The sequence below is a fragment of the Hemiscyllium ocellatum genome, chromosome 12 (assembly GCF_020745735.1).
Source record: "Hemiscyllium ocellatum isolate sHemOce1 chromosome 12, sHemOce1.pat.X.cur, whole genome shotgun sequence".
In the NCBI taxonomy this organism is placed as follows: Eukaryota; Metazoa; Chordata; class Chondrichthyes; order Orectolobiformes; family Hemiscylliidae; genus Hemiscyllium; species Hemiscyllium ocellatum.
In genome coordinates, this window is record NC_083412.1 from 34,623,220 (window position 1) to 34,639,757 (window position 16,538).

Genomic DNA, 16,538 nt, shown 5'->3' on the forward strand with positions numbered 1-16,538 from the left:
TGTTTGGCCGATTGCACAGCACATTGCACCACTCTGTATGGTTTTAGTTGTCCTATTTAAGAAAGGATGTAAATGTAGTTCAAAGAAGGTTTACATGAACTCACTATGGGATGGGGAGGTTTATCTTATGAGCAAAAATTGAACAGGTTGGATCCGTATTCATTCAAGGTTAAGAGACTATAAGAGATGATCACGCTGAAATATAGAAGATCCTAAGGGGACTTGATAGAGTGGATATGAAAAACAGCTCCCTTGTGGGAGAATTAGAACTGAAGAACAGCAGTTAAAGATAAGGGGTCTCCCATTTAAGATACAGGTAAGGAGTATTATGTTTGCTCTTGATGAATCAAATGTCTTTGGAATTCTCTTTCCCAAGTAGAGGGGGATAATTCTTGACTAATAAGTGAGTCAATGTTTGTCAGGTTTAATCAGGTCAGACATAATCTTTTTTGAAAGGAACAGGCTACTTCTGCTCCTAATCTGTATGTTTATACAAAATATATTGTGATGTCCTATATAAATGCAATTTTTTCTTTCTGTAACATATTAAAGAAAGGATAATTTTTATGTAATATCTTTCTATTTCAGTGGTTTTCCATATTGACCCAAAACCTTGTATGCTGTAGAGTGAGAGTGGTCCTGGGGAACTTTCTTCTGGATCATTATGTTTATAAGAAAGGGCACATGCAAAATTGATAATTTTCATCAATCTCAACACTACCCAAATACCAGCCCATTTTTTATTTAGAGAATCTGCAGCAATTTGAATGGGGGTATTTATGCTACCTGACAGTGTCTATGAAAAATACAAGTTAGGATGATAATATTTTATTGTGAAGCATATAATAGTGAGTACAGCCACACGATTGTAACCTATTGCATAAATTGTTAGAAAATGTTTATTTTCCAGTATTCATGTTTCTGTTATTTGTCAGAAAACAGCTGATTGCAGAACTTGATCAAGATGAAAAGGATCAACTGAATGCTACACACCTGACACAGGAATACCAGCAGCTTGCTGAAGAAAACCACTCTCTGACGACCTACCATTTACAGTGTAGAGAACACCTAGAGAAACTTCAGGTGCTACTGCAGCAGCAACAGGGATCTTCCTGACTCCAGACAGGCAGTTCTTTATTTATGACATACAAAATGCTGGAATAGCTATGGAATCTTCTTTGAGGTTCACAGAATCAATTGGAAGAGTTTACAGTAAGGAGAGCAGAAACCATCGTGCTAGTTCACTGATTTACTGGAAGCTGATTTGCAGCATTGCTGTAGTTTTTTCCAGATGAGCTTTTCTTTTCGTATGTATAAGGTATGCTGCAACATTTCGATTTGCTAGTATCAAGAAGTACAATCAGGAAAGGGGTTTAAAAACCCCAGAATTTGTAAACATGCAAATATTAAATGGAATGCTTTTGATTATAACAAACTGAGAACATGAAAAATAACTTTTAAACAAAGCATCTGTATAATGATTTTAAAAAATTGCTAAAAGAACCATATATATATTAAAGCAAAATATTCTTACATATAATTCTTTAAAATTCAGTTATATTGAAATCTATTTGAAAAATCAACATTTTAAATCAACAGTGCATGCATGCATCAAAAATGTGAAAAGTGTTTGCTCGAGATTTCAAAAACAATTCTTGAAACCCTTGTTTCTAAGTTGTTTCTCTTTTCATTTGGTCCTTTGCAAATTGAAAATCTGCACTGGCAGAATGAGTAATTATGCAGGACTTTTATAGATTATGTACACCAAAAGTTTCTGTATTTACTCTTTCAGTCATCACAGTACCAGAAATTCAAATGGACAATGTATTAAAGTTATGATCTTGTTACATTTTTATACATATATAGCTGAACAGTTTTTATGTTTTACTTCTTTGAGGACACCTGTAGCAGTCTGACATCGTGTTTTACAAGGTGTAAACAGACTACATACTTTATCCGAGGAATGTGGAATATTTTCATCATTTTCCACCACTAACTAAATTACTTTTCAGTGTACGGAAACATTTCTTTAACAGTTGTTAAGAGATGGATAGAATATATTGTGAAACTTGCAAAAGATGTTAAATTTAATAAGAGATTCAAAACTGGTCTCCAATGGTTACTGTATCATTTGAAATAACTGTACAGTTACCTATAATTTTAATAAAACTTGGAGTGACATGACCTTTACAAGTAAGTTATTTAATATATATTGTAATATAATATATGTATATCATAATAAATGTGTGTAAATTGGGCCGAATCAATTGGAACTAGAACTAGGTCAGTGACATTGAATCTCTGTATCTTCAGTTTTTTGTCCAATTTTCTGTTCTTACAAGGCACCAGAAGTGCTTGCCAGTTTGTGATTAGGTATGCTGCAACAAGGTTAAAATGACACCAATTCTGTCACAATTTTCCGGCATTCAGGTGTGCATTTATCTGTCAATATTAAATCCTACAAGGAGTGCATTATAGAAGTAGATTTAATGAATCATATGACAAGATTGGTAGGAATTTTTCCCGTTTCTCATATTTTTACCCTATTGTGCTTGTTATCAAAACTTTTGCAGCAATTGTTTTTACAGAGTAAGGCCTGAGGGAGTGTTCCTGAACAAAGAGACTTTGGAGACCTGGCTCATAGTTTCTTGAAAGTGGAGTCACAGGTAAATAGGATAGTGAAGAAGGCATTTGATATGCTTTCCTTTATTGGTTAGAACATCGGGAATAGGAGTTGGGTGGTCATGTTGCGGCTGTACAGGGCATTGGTTAGGCCACTTTTGGAATATTGCGTGCAATTCTGGTCTCCTTCCTATCGGAAGGATGTTGTGAAACTTGGAAGGGCTCAGGAAAGATTTACTAGGATGTTGTCAGGATTGGAGGATTTGAGCTATGGGAGAGGCTGAATAGGCTGGGGCTGTATTCCCTGGAGTGCCGGAGGTTGAGGGGTGACCTTATAGAAGTTTATAAAATCACGAGGGGCATGGAGAGGGTAAATAGACAAGATCTTTTCCCTGCTGAAGGGGATTACAGAACTAGAGGGCATAGGTTTAGGTGGGAAGGGGAAAAATGAAAAGGGATGGAAGGACAACTTTTTCATGTAGAGGGTGGTTCTTGTATGGAATGAGTTGTCAGAGGAAGTGTTGGAGGCTGGTACAATTGCAACATTTAAAAGGCATCTGGATGGGTATATGAGTAAGAAGAACTTAGAGGGATATGGGCCAAGTATTGGCAAATTGGACTAGATTTAGGTTAGGATGTCTGGTCAGCATGGATGAGTTGAACTGAAAGGTCTGTTTACATGCTGTACTTCTCTATGACTCTATGAGATAACCAACAAAGAGATGCTGGGCTGCACCAACCAGATCGTTTCACCACAAGAGAGTTTTCAGGTACAGCTGTACATATTCCCAATTATCAGTGGATTGGTTCTGTGGCAGTTTAGCTTTACAAGGAGTGCAGTTACAGTCTTGAGTTGCATAATCCAAACTTACCTGCAGTCAAACACTTACATAGGCACTGCTAATTACTGTCAAGGTAACAGTGGCCCTTAGCCTTTATGCTGCAAATTGATTACCTGTTACCACTGGAAACGTCTGTAACATAAGGTAAACAGGTGAATATAGTTATTCAAAGCAAGTGAATAATTGCTTTGTTTGCTCAAGCAAGTGATTAAATCTCCTTCATATTGGCAACTAACAGCAGTATGAGAGGACTGTGCAGTTTCACCAAGTTTCTCATGTTTTTACCCCATTATGCTTGTTATCAAAAACTTTTGCAGTAATTGTCCAGGAATTGCTTTTACAGAGTAAGGTCCTGGGGAGTGTTGCTGAACAAAGAGATTTTCAAATGATCATGGCTTGCAGACGGGGGCCCTAAGTCAGTGCTTCAAAAATGTTTTTGCACTGAGATTCCATTTCAGAGGCCCCTTTCAAGACATACGCAACTGTCCTTGCTTACAAACCCCAGGCTGAAGAACAGCCATGTAAACAGATAGCTCATCAAGGAGCAACAGCAGGAAGTCCAGCTTCCATTAATATCTGGGACTCATTAACAAGCCCTTGGCCACTTCCAAATATCAAAATTGCCCAGGAAATCTCAGAAAACAGTTACCCATCCCTCAAAATCAGTGCTGTCAGAGATGTTAATAAAATCAAATCGCAGAATGTGGAATACCTACCCATTTATTTCCTCCCTTCTCACTATCAAAGGCTCCAGACAAACCTTTGAGGGGAAGCAGTGATTTACGTGCACTTTACTTAATCTAGTCTATGGTGTTCACTGCTCACAGTGTGGTCTCGTCTACACAGAGGAGACGAAATGCAGACCGTGTGGCCAATTGGCAGAACACCTACGTCACTTCAATACCCCATTGTGTTCCCTGGGCAGCCTCTCTGTCATGGGTCTGCTGCAGTGCTCCAGTGAAGCTCAGCACACGCTGGAAAAACAACACCTCATTTTTCACTTGGGCACCCTGCAGCTTTCAGGACTCAAAATCGAATAATAATTTTAGAGCGTCAGCAACCTCTTGTCCTTTTCCTACACCCACACTCCAGGTCTTGTCATTATATGGGCTGCTTTCATCACAGCCAACCCACTCTTATCCACTTATGGTGCCCAATATCAGTTTTTTTGTCTCTCTGGCTTACTATTATCTATCTTCATTTGCCTATCTTTCTTTCCATCTCGGCTCTGTTTCCATCTATTGTTTACTGTGTCTCACCCCCATCCTGTCTTCAGCACATATCCCACCTTTTCCTAGCTATTATCTAGTTCTGAAGAATGTTCACTGGACCTGAAGCATTAACTCTGCTTTCTCTCCTCAGATGCTGCCAGACCTGATGAGTTTCTCCAGCAGTTTCTGATTTTGTGTCAGGGGTTGTTGCCTGGTCCCAAGTAAAGGAGTGTTCTGGGGCAGTCAACTTTTTGGAAAGAAGGGGAGAGTCCAAATATATAGAGAAGCAGTGTATACTTCATTTGAGGGATGGAGAAAAAAAAGGCCAATTAGTAATAATAAATTGATTCTCCACCTGGCTTCGGCCTATCATCAAACTTATAGTCAGTTTTCCACTCAGACCTATGGATATATGACAATCAAATTCTCAATTTCATCATGATCTAACTATATCATTTGGTGTTGTTCTCGGTGCCTCCAACTGAAATTGCAGGCAGAAAGAAATTATCCTGCGCCTTTCTAACTCACCACCCGCGCCCCCCCCCCCACCCCCCACCCCCCCACCCCCCCCGCCCCCCCATATTGTGCTCTACCTGGCCAAGTATATGAACCTCCCTTCCTCATTTCTCTGAAGAAGCTGGTCAATATCCAAACCATGTCTGCCCTTTAAGCTGCAAGCCTTTAAATCCTGATTTCTGACTTCAGACTCAGTAAAGGAGTTCATTCATATCGTAAAAAGTGACTAATACCAGAAATAATTGCATGGTCAGCAGACCAAGCAACATTCTGACTAAACTTTCAGCTGATCACAAAATTTAGGAGGAACTATCAAAAAACTTTTTTAAGGGGAATTGACAGTGAAGGCATTTTTGATACTTTTGGACTATTTGATACTTGGTTAAAAAGTGTTTGGTTAGACAATTGCCACTCATGTATACATTTATATTTGTTAACTGGGAAGAATATTTAAATTTGCACTTTCTTTACTGTCAGTGCTATTAAAAGTGTACCATGACGAAGAATGTTTGAATTGCAATTCGAGCTAGCAGGCACAGAGATTTGTTATTGTTCACACGATGGGCAAGTCTTAACAGCAATATTTTCATGAAAAAATATCCTATCACTGGCCCAAAAAATAATCAACAACATGGCTTTGTGTCAGAAAGTTCAGCTGTTAACACTGGTGCTAGAACAAATGGGAACGTTTCCACCTCATATCCAGTACAAACTAGCCAGGTTTCAATTTGTAAAATTGGGCACTTTTGTAACCTGTTAATTGAACAGTAAGGTAGGATCACAGTTTAATTTCTTGACCTTTAGAAGAGACATTGAACCAAAGTCTTGTCTGCCTATCTGAGTAGGCAGTCAAGATCCATTGCACTATTCGAAGAGTGGACCAATTTACTTCCCTAAAAACAAATTACAAAAAACAGATTCAAAAGCTATTTAGTTCATTGCTATTTCTGGGATCTTCTTGCATGCAACTTATTTGGTATGTCTGCCTGATCAACAAAATTATATTTTTAAGGTAAATTATGTGAAAAGTTTTGATACCCCTGAGGCCTAAGAAGGTGTTAAACAGGTCTTTATTTTAATGAAGACATTATATGCATCCACTCATAGCTATATCCTGGTAATGGGCTTTGGAATTTTCAGTGGGAAGTTTGTGGGCCATTGTAATTACTGGAACCCTTGACTCAAAGTTGTGCTGCAGCAGAATCCAATACAAAGAAATTTTTATTTCCTTCAGCCAAATTTGGAGCCACAAGTCAACTCTGCTCAGAAATCAAGGGTCACTTAAATCCTTCTGAAGTTTTGGGTTCTTCACAACCCTTCCATTTATTGTGCTTGATATAAAGTGTACTGGTTATCTAAATATTAAGATAAGTACAATAAATAATGTGGATGATGGTCAGTAGTAAAAGTGAAATCCTTATAAAGGGTGAGGTCCAACTTCAGACAAGGCTAAGGAGATCTTGTTTCCTCACAGAGGATCTTCTTTGAAATTCTCTTCCTCACAGGGTAATGGAAGCAGCGCTTTAAGTCATTTGGTATAAAATTCCAGCACTAGAGCTGCTCCACTGAAGGATTTGCTCCAGATGTAAGCCAGGGTACTGGGTGGTCAGGGTTATGCCAGGCAACTTGTGAAAAGTTGAAAGTCATTTCAGTCAATCAATCCATATTAGCTACACTAAATTTCATGAAGTCCTCCAACATAGCATTTGATACTAGGGTTTTGAGAATGTGTATGGTTTTATTACAAGAAGAGAGGTTGGGCATATAGCAGCCACCAGTTACTTTTCTTGGAAAATAATTATGAAGAAATACTCTATAGTAGAAAAAGAAACTCTGGTATTAATACTGCATCTTGAACATGTTGAAGTATATGTCTATTATGGCTATGGACAGATGTTGATATATACTAATCACAAACCCTAGAATTTACTGAAAACTTCAACAACCGAGATGTCAAATTATTTTTATGGTGTTTGTTATTACAAACATGTCTTTTAAACATTGTTCTCATGTTAGGGATAAAATTAATTGCCAAAGCTCTGTCAAGAATATAACCTTGTTGAATTGTCTATGTACTAAGTAGGCAATATAAATATTTGTATATTTTACATGCAAAGGGCAAATTACTTAATATTTTTTAAAAATGAGTTTTGCCAATATTTTACAATGAAACACATTTAAAATGTGTTTCAATTTTCCAAGGATAGAAGTCAATAGAAAATGTTGTCTATTTAATATTCCTTGGAGAACGTTAATTATTCACTCATGGATTGTGGGCATGGCTGGCTGGCCAGCATTTATTTGTCTCTAGCTGCCCTTGGAAAAAGTTGCCTTCTTGAACTGCTGCAGTCCATATGCTGCAGGTTGATTCACAATACCCTTAGGGAGGGAATCCAGGATTTTGTCCCAGCAACAGTGAAGGAACAGTGATTTATTTCCAAGTCAGGATGGTGAATAGCTTGGAGGGGAACTTGGTGATGTATCTGCTGCCTTTTCCTTTGAAATGGATGTGGTTGTGGGCTTGGAAGGTTCTGTCTAAGGATCTTTGGTAAATTTCCACAGTACTTCTTGTAGGTTGTAAACACTGCTGCTCCTGAACATCAATGGTGGAGAGAGTGGATGTTTGTGCATGTGGTGCCAATCAAGCAAGCTAATTTGTCCTGGATGGTGTCAAGTGTCTTGAGTGTTGTTGGAGCTGCACCCATCCAGGCAAGTGGAGAGTATTTCATCACGATCCTGACCTGTGCCTTATAGATGACAGACAGGCTTTGTCTTTGGCAGTCAAGAGTTGAGTCACTTGCTGCAGTATTCCTAGCTTCTGACCTGCTTTGACAGCTACTGTGTGAATGTGATCAGTCCAGTTGAGTTTCTGGCCAAGTTGTTGATAATGGAGGAATTCAGGGATGGTAGAAATAGCTGGAGTGGTTTCTTTAAAAGAGATCATTGAAAATTCACTGTGGATATTTGAGATTTTTTAAACTAAGTTTCTTGTAAATGATAAGACTGCTTTGTTGTAGACCCGAATTGGGCTGTTTTGAATATTGGCTAGCTTAGAGAGGTTCTTGTTTCACTGGTTCAGTTAGAAGAAACCTTGCTAATAATAAGCTGAGTTGTAGGAAAACTTTGCTTAGAATAAATTGCACCAAGAAAACACTCTTGTTGAGTTCAGGATAAAGCCTATTTGTTCTTTTAAAAGAGTAATTGATAGATATCTGAAGATTGTATTTACAGAGCGTACTGTCTCTGCACAACTTGAAAGGAAACTGTAAATGATTACTGACTTGACTAAATATGCCGGAACAGCAAAGCAACAGACTCTGGAACATTCTATGCGATATCTAAGGCATAGAATACTAGAGCAAGAAGGTATACTGGGACTGTATAAAACACTGGTTAGGCCACAGCTGAAATATTATGTATATTTCCGGCCACCAATTTTGGGAAGGATGTGGTTACACTCCAGAGGGTGCAGAAGAAATTTGCCAGGGTGCCTCCTGGGCTTAAGGGTTCAAATTACCAGATAAGATTGAGATTGCTTTCTTTCTGTATAGTAAAAAGAATTCCTGATGAAGGGCTTATACCCGAAACATCCTGTTCCTTGGATGCTGCCTGACCTGCTGCGCTTTAACCAGCAACACATTTTCAGCATTGCTTTCTTTCTGTCATGCTTCTCTGGGTTAATGCTCCGAAAATCAAGAACCACTATTCCCAAAGTGGCCACATAAGATGAAGATTTTATCAAAGTACATAAGATTCCCCAATTACTTGACTTTTAGAGTCATGGAATGATGGATCAGGTTTCTGTACTTAACACCAATGACTACAAATTATGAATATAGACATTCTACCTACGAGTATGCAATTATGAATTGTTGACATGATTAAAATTTTAGCCCACTTATAAAACAACGTCTACACACATGTAGACAGACACAAAAAAGTTGGTGTTACGGGTGGAGCAAAAAAACAAAGGCCATTCAATGATCCTTGTCCACAGGGCTAGCTGAGATCACCTTTTTGACTTGCCTGCAATTGTTGCTTTTCGATGCCTCTTCTCCAGGCACTTTCACTGGCTTGCAGAAAGCACAAAGAAACTGATTTGCAACTTATAAAATCTTGGAGTTATTGGTTTAAAAGTGTAGCTCACAGCAACTGATGAGGCAAAATAAATGGGCTTTTTTCAGGCTATATGTGTTTCTCACAGCAGAAAAAAGACATCACCTACCCTTTTGGAGGTCTGAAGCAGAGTTTCCTTTAATCTTCTTTCTAGTTGTGTGGAGCTCTGAGGCTCATGCGTGTCAGCAGCTTCTAGAATTGAAAGTCAGTACAGTGGTTGACAGTGGTCAAAGCCTGTCACTGTGCATGGCACCTTGGAGCAGTTGCATGTATGTGCAGCTATGCAGCCTAAAGGGGATGTTGATCCAAAGGCTTCTTGCCATTTTGTTTCCATCTAGAATCTGATCAGCTACCTGGGAATCAATCACATAGTCATTGGCAGGCAGAAGGTCTGTGTCATCGACAACTGTTCATCATTCCACAGACCGATCAACTACTTGTTGCTTGCTGAATCTCATTTAGTACACTGCATGGTGGCAGTTCATCTGCAACTAAACATCCCCCAATGCTTGAATAAGAAGCAGTGTAAATAGCACGTAAAGTAAGTGCTAGTCATTTGCTTTATAACATTTCAATAATCCCTTCCACATCCTTGTTTTTTTTAAGAAAAATCCTTTTCCCATTTCTGTCCATGATCAAAAATACAGAAAACTAAAAAGATACTGGCTTTATATTTTGAGCAATGAAGGTTGAGAGATGTATAAGACTGAGGGATATAAAGTTTCACTTTGGTCCATTAGTAATGGGACCAATAACCATGGAACATTGACTTTAAGTAAGAGATAGAAAGCTAATGGGAGATTTGTGGAGAATTGTTTTTCACACAGAGTGTTGTGGAAGACTGGAACTTACTTCCTGAAAGCATGGTTGAATCAGAAACCTTTGTAATATTGAAGCAGCAGTTAGGTATTCACTTGCATTGCCACAGTGTCCTGGTGTATGGCTCAACAGCTAGAAATGGGATTTGAGTTTTGTTGACTGTGTGGACACAATTAGCTGAATAGTCACAGTCTGTGTCTATGTGTCTATCATGTTGCCTTCAGGAATAACCCACAGGCCAAAGTGTTCACATTTCACTACAGGCCTGGCAACACCTGGAGAGAGAAACAGAGCTAACATTTTAAGTGCGATATGAACACATCAGGTAGCATCACATAGAAGAAGAGTTATATTGATTACCAAAAAACTGAAAGAACTGTAATGCTAGAAATCAGAGACAAAAATAAAAAACAGAAATTGTTGGAAAAGCTCAGCAGGTCTGGCAGCATCTATGGAGAGTTAACGTTTCCGATCCAGTTCTGTAGAAGGGTCATTGGACCGAAATGTTAACTCTGATTTCTCTCCACAGAGGCTGCCAGACCTCATGAGTTTTCCAGCAATTTGTGTGTTTGTTTTTGTTCATATTGCTTAAAAGGGCCTGCAAGATTATTAGGGCTATGCAGGAATATAGAGTTGAGTTTAAAATCAGATCAGCGATAATTTTACTGAATAGCAGAGGAGGTTGAAAGGGCTTCTCTTCTTTCTTGTTCATATGTTCTTTCTTTGAGAAAGCCAATCTTTAGTTGGAAATGTTTCCTTTCTCTCTTCATATGTGCGTTTTGTGGATGTTTACAGATGTAAGCCTTTATGCTTCTATATCACTGACCATGTATGTTAATCAATTGTTACTTCTTTATTGAATGAGTTCTGTTTTGATGACAAACTATTTTGATTTATCAATTTATCAGTTTTATCATTTTGATGATGATAAATTCTATTTGTTACAAAATGCAATTCATAGATCTCATTTAAGATTTATTATTAATGCGTGATGTGTTGAGAATTGTGACAGAACCATGTGAGAAATTTAGCACGACCTTGACATTGGGTCAACTCATTGCACCTTTTCTGCATCTGCTGGGTAGGAGGTAAGTTTCTCATTGGGCATCAGAGAGTTTCCTATTCAGGAGATTATTGTTTGTTAAGGACCTTATTAATAGCCAATCTTTCCTCATTGATATTCAGCTTGCTATATTATCAAATGCACCCACCAACTTTTGACTGAGAGTTCTTGACATGAAAGAAAAAATCTTGACTTCAGCTTGCTGCATGCTCCAGCTGCCTTCAGTGTTGAACACCAAGCACCAAAATCTCAGGTATGTCCCAAGGGCACTGGCCATGTGCACTCCACATACCTCGAATTGGCATCTGATGTATGCCAGCCTCTGAAAACCCTCATGCCTCATCTCCAGGGCGCCTACAGTTTCTGCACTCTAATGTTGCACCTTGCCAACTATCATTGTGATTCACTGCAAGTATACTGTGCAGTCAGGGGCATGCACCCAGCTCATGGACTGAATCAGGCTGCATCTTGGGCTGTTCACCATCCTGTCCAGCACAACCTCTAGGCCCCTGCCCTCAAGGCCAAATTTCCTTAAGCTGCTATTTCTGGGGTGAATGTCAGGAACTATGTAGGGCAGCTCTGGACTGGCAGTGCTTGTCTTGGTGCACAATGACCTTTTTAAAGATGTCACTGGTGTCTGGTGTGTTGATCAATCTGGGATATCCCGGCAGTGGTGAGGTTTTTGGCATATGATAAGATGGGGTTAGAATCAGGTGAGAGGGTTGCCATAGAGATATTTAGTTAATGAGACAAGTTTGGTGAGACACAGGTGAGTGCTAAATTCCATTGCGAAAAACCCTCCAAAACACAAGATGCAACTTAGATTTAGGCAAGAAAGAACCAGGAGGTTCAGACAATGCTATTGTTAGCTTCCTTGGTAACTGGAAAAAGTATTTTTGTTTCATATTGTGACTGAGAGGTAGTTCTGTAATAACTTTTGGTCTGAAAATAATCATCTGAAATTGCAGTCTCATTGAGGACATGAGCTCCCTGATAGGACAGCCTGAATTTTATGGAGCCTTTTGGAATGGTACAAAGGTGACAGATGGCTGGTTGATGGACCCGAAATCCAATATCACCACGATTCCACGTTTTACCAAAGGAAGCCCAATCTGAAGGCCAGATTTCACACATTGATGGGTTAGCAAGGCAATTAAGGCAGATAACTAGCCAACTGACAGCAACTTTATGCAGTATTTTAAGACATCACCAATATCCTACAGGAACTATGAGTCTTCAGAATTTTGGCTAGTACAAAGAGGCAGCAAGCAAGGAAAAATTCAGCATTGGCTGTCTCAAGGAGCTGCTGTGACAGTGTGGTGTTGGAATGAAAATGAATCAGCAAGTGAAGAAGGAGTTAAGGGGGCATGCTGTCATTCTGCCACTGAGAAATGGCCGTTAAGTGAAAGAAACAGGCGAATGGAAGGGGAAAGTATTCAGCACAAAAGGCTTTGCACACAAAGTAGCAACTGTTTGGGTCTCCTTCAATCAGACTTTGGAGCATTGCTCCAGAGAGGTAAGTCCAGCCACAAACACTGGGAAATCAGCATTTCCAGGCGACCACACAAGAAAGTTGCAGAGAGACATATTAACAGCCTCTTATTCACAGAGAAATACATTTTTAAAAAAATTATTTTTCTAATAAATCTATTCAGCAATGTTATTCCACACCTCTGGAGCAGGTAAGACTTAAACCCGGGTCTCTTGGTCCAGGGGTAGGGACACCACCATTGTGCCACAAGTGAGCCCAAAGGAACACATGAGAGTAACACAGAAACTAGGAATAGGTGTTGATTGTATAGCACATTGACCCTGCTCCACCATTCAATATGATCACAGCTGGCCTACAGCTTCGACTCCATTTTCCAAGAGACTAAACTTCTGTCTTTGTCCAAAGCCGTCTCCTTCTGTTAATATGCCGGCTAATGTATTATTGGACTAGTTAGATTCTAGACTGAAATCTGATTTGATAAATCATCTATTTTAGTTTTTATTTAATGAGGTGATCTTCCACTTTCATATAAGCATACAGTGCTTCAAATTTGGTTTCGATGATAAAATAGCAGTTTATTACATAAATAAAATTAAGGTAAATAGAACAAACCAAACTATTTATATCAGACCATAAGATGTTGGAGTATTTAGCTATTGAGTCTGGTCCATGACTTAGTGAGATCATGGCTGCTCTGTTAATTCTCAGCTCCACTATACTGTCACATCCCATAATTCTTGATTCCCTTACTGATTAGAAATATGCCTATCTCATGTAACACAATTTGAAAGATTTTGGAGCATGGCAAAATATAACTTCATTTATCTGAACACCATTACACTCCTGCACTATGGAGAGTGCACTTCTCTGTCACATTTATAGGTTTGACTTAACTGTTTATTTCAATTTCCATTCTTGAGAGTTCAGTAGCTTTTTTTTTCATCTGAACTTAAACTTTCTTTGCATCAAAATAACAAATTCAGGTCTAAACACTTCTGGTCTGGAGATTTCAATTAAAACTCTCAAGAGACAAGACTGAAATATTTACACCCATTTTCAGATTGCTGAGGCAATGATTTATCTCAGCCTCCTTCAGCATTCCCCAGCATTACTGATGCTAGTCTACAAACAATTCAATTCACTCTACGAGATATGAGGACATGGCTCAAAGCATTGGATACTGCACAAGCATTGATAACATTCTAGCAATTGCATTGGAAACTTCTGGTCTAGAACGGGCAATATCCTGGAGCCAAGAGTGTGTTGCTGGAAAAGCCGGAGTGCTTCATCAGGATTCATCACATCGATTTTCCTGCTCCTCGGATGCTGTCTCGTCTGCTGCGCTTTTCCAGCAACACACTCTCAACTCTGATCTCCAGCATCTACAGATCTCACTGTCTCCTAATATCCTGAGCCAAGCTATTCCAGTACAGTTCGAACATAGACATCTACCCAACAATGCAAAAAGCTTCCCAGGTACATCCTGCACACAAAATGCAGGACAAGTCTAACCCATCCAATGACCATCCTATCAGTCTACTCTTGATCATAACAAAGTGATAGAAGGATCACTATCAGTGCTATCAATGGCACTTCCAAAGGAATAACTTGCCCACTGCCACTCAGTTTGAATTCTTCCAGAGTCACTCAGCTTCTGACTTCATTACAACCTTAGTCCAAACATAGACAGAAGAGCTGAAGACCAGATGAATGTCCTTGATGTTGAAGCCACATCAGACTGAATATAGCATCAAGGAGCCCTTAACTAAGCCAACTGGAATCTGAGAGAAAACTTTTTGCTGGTTGAAGTAATACCTAACACAAAGGAAAGGGTTGTGTTCTTTGAAGGTGTGTTGTGCTGGAAAAACACAGAGGTCAGGCAGCATTCTGGATGATGAAGGGTTATATCCAAAACGTCAATACTCCTGCTCCTCAGATGGTGCCTGACCTTCATTAATGAGTTTCCTTTCATTATGAGGTCGAAGTGGGGTTGCTTACTGATAGTTGCATTATGTTGAGCATCTTAGATACCAAAGCCGTTCATGTTTAAGTGCAGCAATACCTGGACAATATCCATGCTTGGCTGAAAAGTGATAAAAAACATTTGCTCCACACAGGATAGCAAGAAATGACCAAGTCCAATAATAGAGAATCTAACCACTGTGCTTAAAATTCAAATGTACTATCATTGCTGTATCTCCAGCTATCAACACCCTGGGGGCTACCATTGATCAAGAGCTGAACTGAATTAATCATACAAATACTGTGGCTATAGCAACAGGTCAGAGGCTCAGAATTCTGCAATGAGTAACTCATACTTTAGCTCTCCAATCATGTGCACTATCCGCAAATCAGGAGTGTGATGGAATATTCCCCACATGTCTGGATGGGTGTAGTTCCTATAACACTCAAGAAACTTGACACCATCCAGGACAAAGCAGATTGTTTGATTGGTACCACATCCACAAACATCCACTCCTCCAGTAGTACACTCATCCACTCAGTAACAGCTGTGTATACTATGTATCTACAGGATGCAATGTAGACATTTACCAAAACTCCTTAGACAGCAAACCACAAACACATTTCCACCCTGAAGGACAAGGGCAGCAGAAATGTGGGAATATCATCTCTTCTTGCAAGTTTCCCTTCAAGCCACCTGACTTGGAAATATATTGGGTCAAAATCATTGAACTCCCTTTCTAACAGCACTGTGGCCTATGGACTGCAGTAGTTCAAGAAGGCTACGCATCAGCATTGTCTCTGGGACAATTAAGAACAGGCAATAAACATTGACTGATCAGTGATGCTTACACCTCATGGACAAATTTTAAAAATCACTGAAAGCAACCACCACACACACTTACTTGCACTTGTTGCCTCAGCTCTGCTCCCCCTTTTCTTCCAAGGGTGGAAACTTGGAGAAAAAGGCTACCTACTAAAGACATAGTTATTCCTACCTGTGGGGAACCAATGGGAATGTAGTGGAGTTAAGAGTGTGGTGCTGGAAAAGCACAGTAGGTCAGGCAGCATCCGAGGACCAGAAAAATCAATGTATTGGGCAAAAGCCAAGAATGGGCTGATGAAGGGCTATTGCCCAAAATGTCAATTTTCCTGCTCCTCAGAGGCTGCCTGACCTGCTATGCTTTTCCAGCACTACACTTTTGACTCTAATCTCCAGCATCTGCAGTACTCACTTTCGCCTACGTAGCGGAGTTATCCAACATCTGCCGTGAAAGTTGAGGTGCCATCAAATAAACCTTTGTTTCCCTGAGGATGTGATGAGGGATCTTGATTGTTCTGGTAGATCACCGATAGATGACCTAGGAAGGATCTAGCAAATCATGGTGGTCTGTTGTGCACTGCACAACCTGGATTGTCAGAGTGGAGGGCATTAAAAAATGGTAACATAGTGGACCACAAAACCTATTCCAACAATGCGGATGAGGGTGAGGCTGCTAACTAGGTGATGTAGAATAAGAACAAAACCCAGAGAACCCAAGCAAGGTCCAAAGAGATACATTCTTATATGCAAATATTTCATTAGATCTTAATTACCTGTGAATGCACACAGTAAAATCTTCCTTTTATGCAACCCTGTTGCTTCATTCTGCTATCCATCATCCTGCATCCAGGAGCACATTGCACAAGGATAAAGATGAATGCTTTGACCACATGCAATGTTGTCCCTTGCACCCAGCTCCTAGTGGATGCAGGATGTCAGCGATGCAAAAAAATGGAAAATAGTGAACTAATACGCTAATATACAATCTTACACAGGTTTCAAAAGAGAATTAAATAATTGAAGAAGTAACAAAGAGAATTGATGAGGGCAGAGTGGTAGATGTGATCCATAT

The 16,538-nt window shown here is 39.4% G+C and overlaps 1 protein-coding gene across 3 annotated transcripts in view; it reads left to right on the forward strand.

Moving 5' to 3' along the window:
- The window catches only part of map3k7cl (map3k7 C-terminal like), a 66,112-nt gene extending 64,650 nt beyond the window's left edge, over positions 1 to 1,462 (forward strand). For all 3 annotated transcript variants that reach the window (XM_060832988.1, XM_060832989.1, XM_060832991.1), the window contains one exon: positions 936 to 1,462. In XM_060832988.1, the coding sequence (XP_060688971.1) occupies positions 936 to 1,116 (181 nt within the window). In that variant the 3' untranslated portion in view covers positions 1,117 to 1,462. The remainder of the gene's footprint in view (positions 1 to 935) is intronic.
- Positions 1,463 to 16,538: the final 15,076 nt, after the last annotated feature.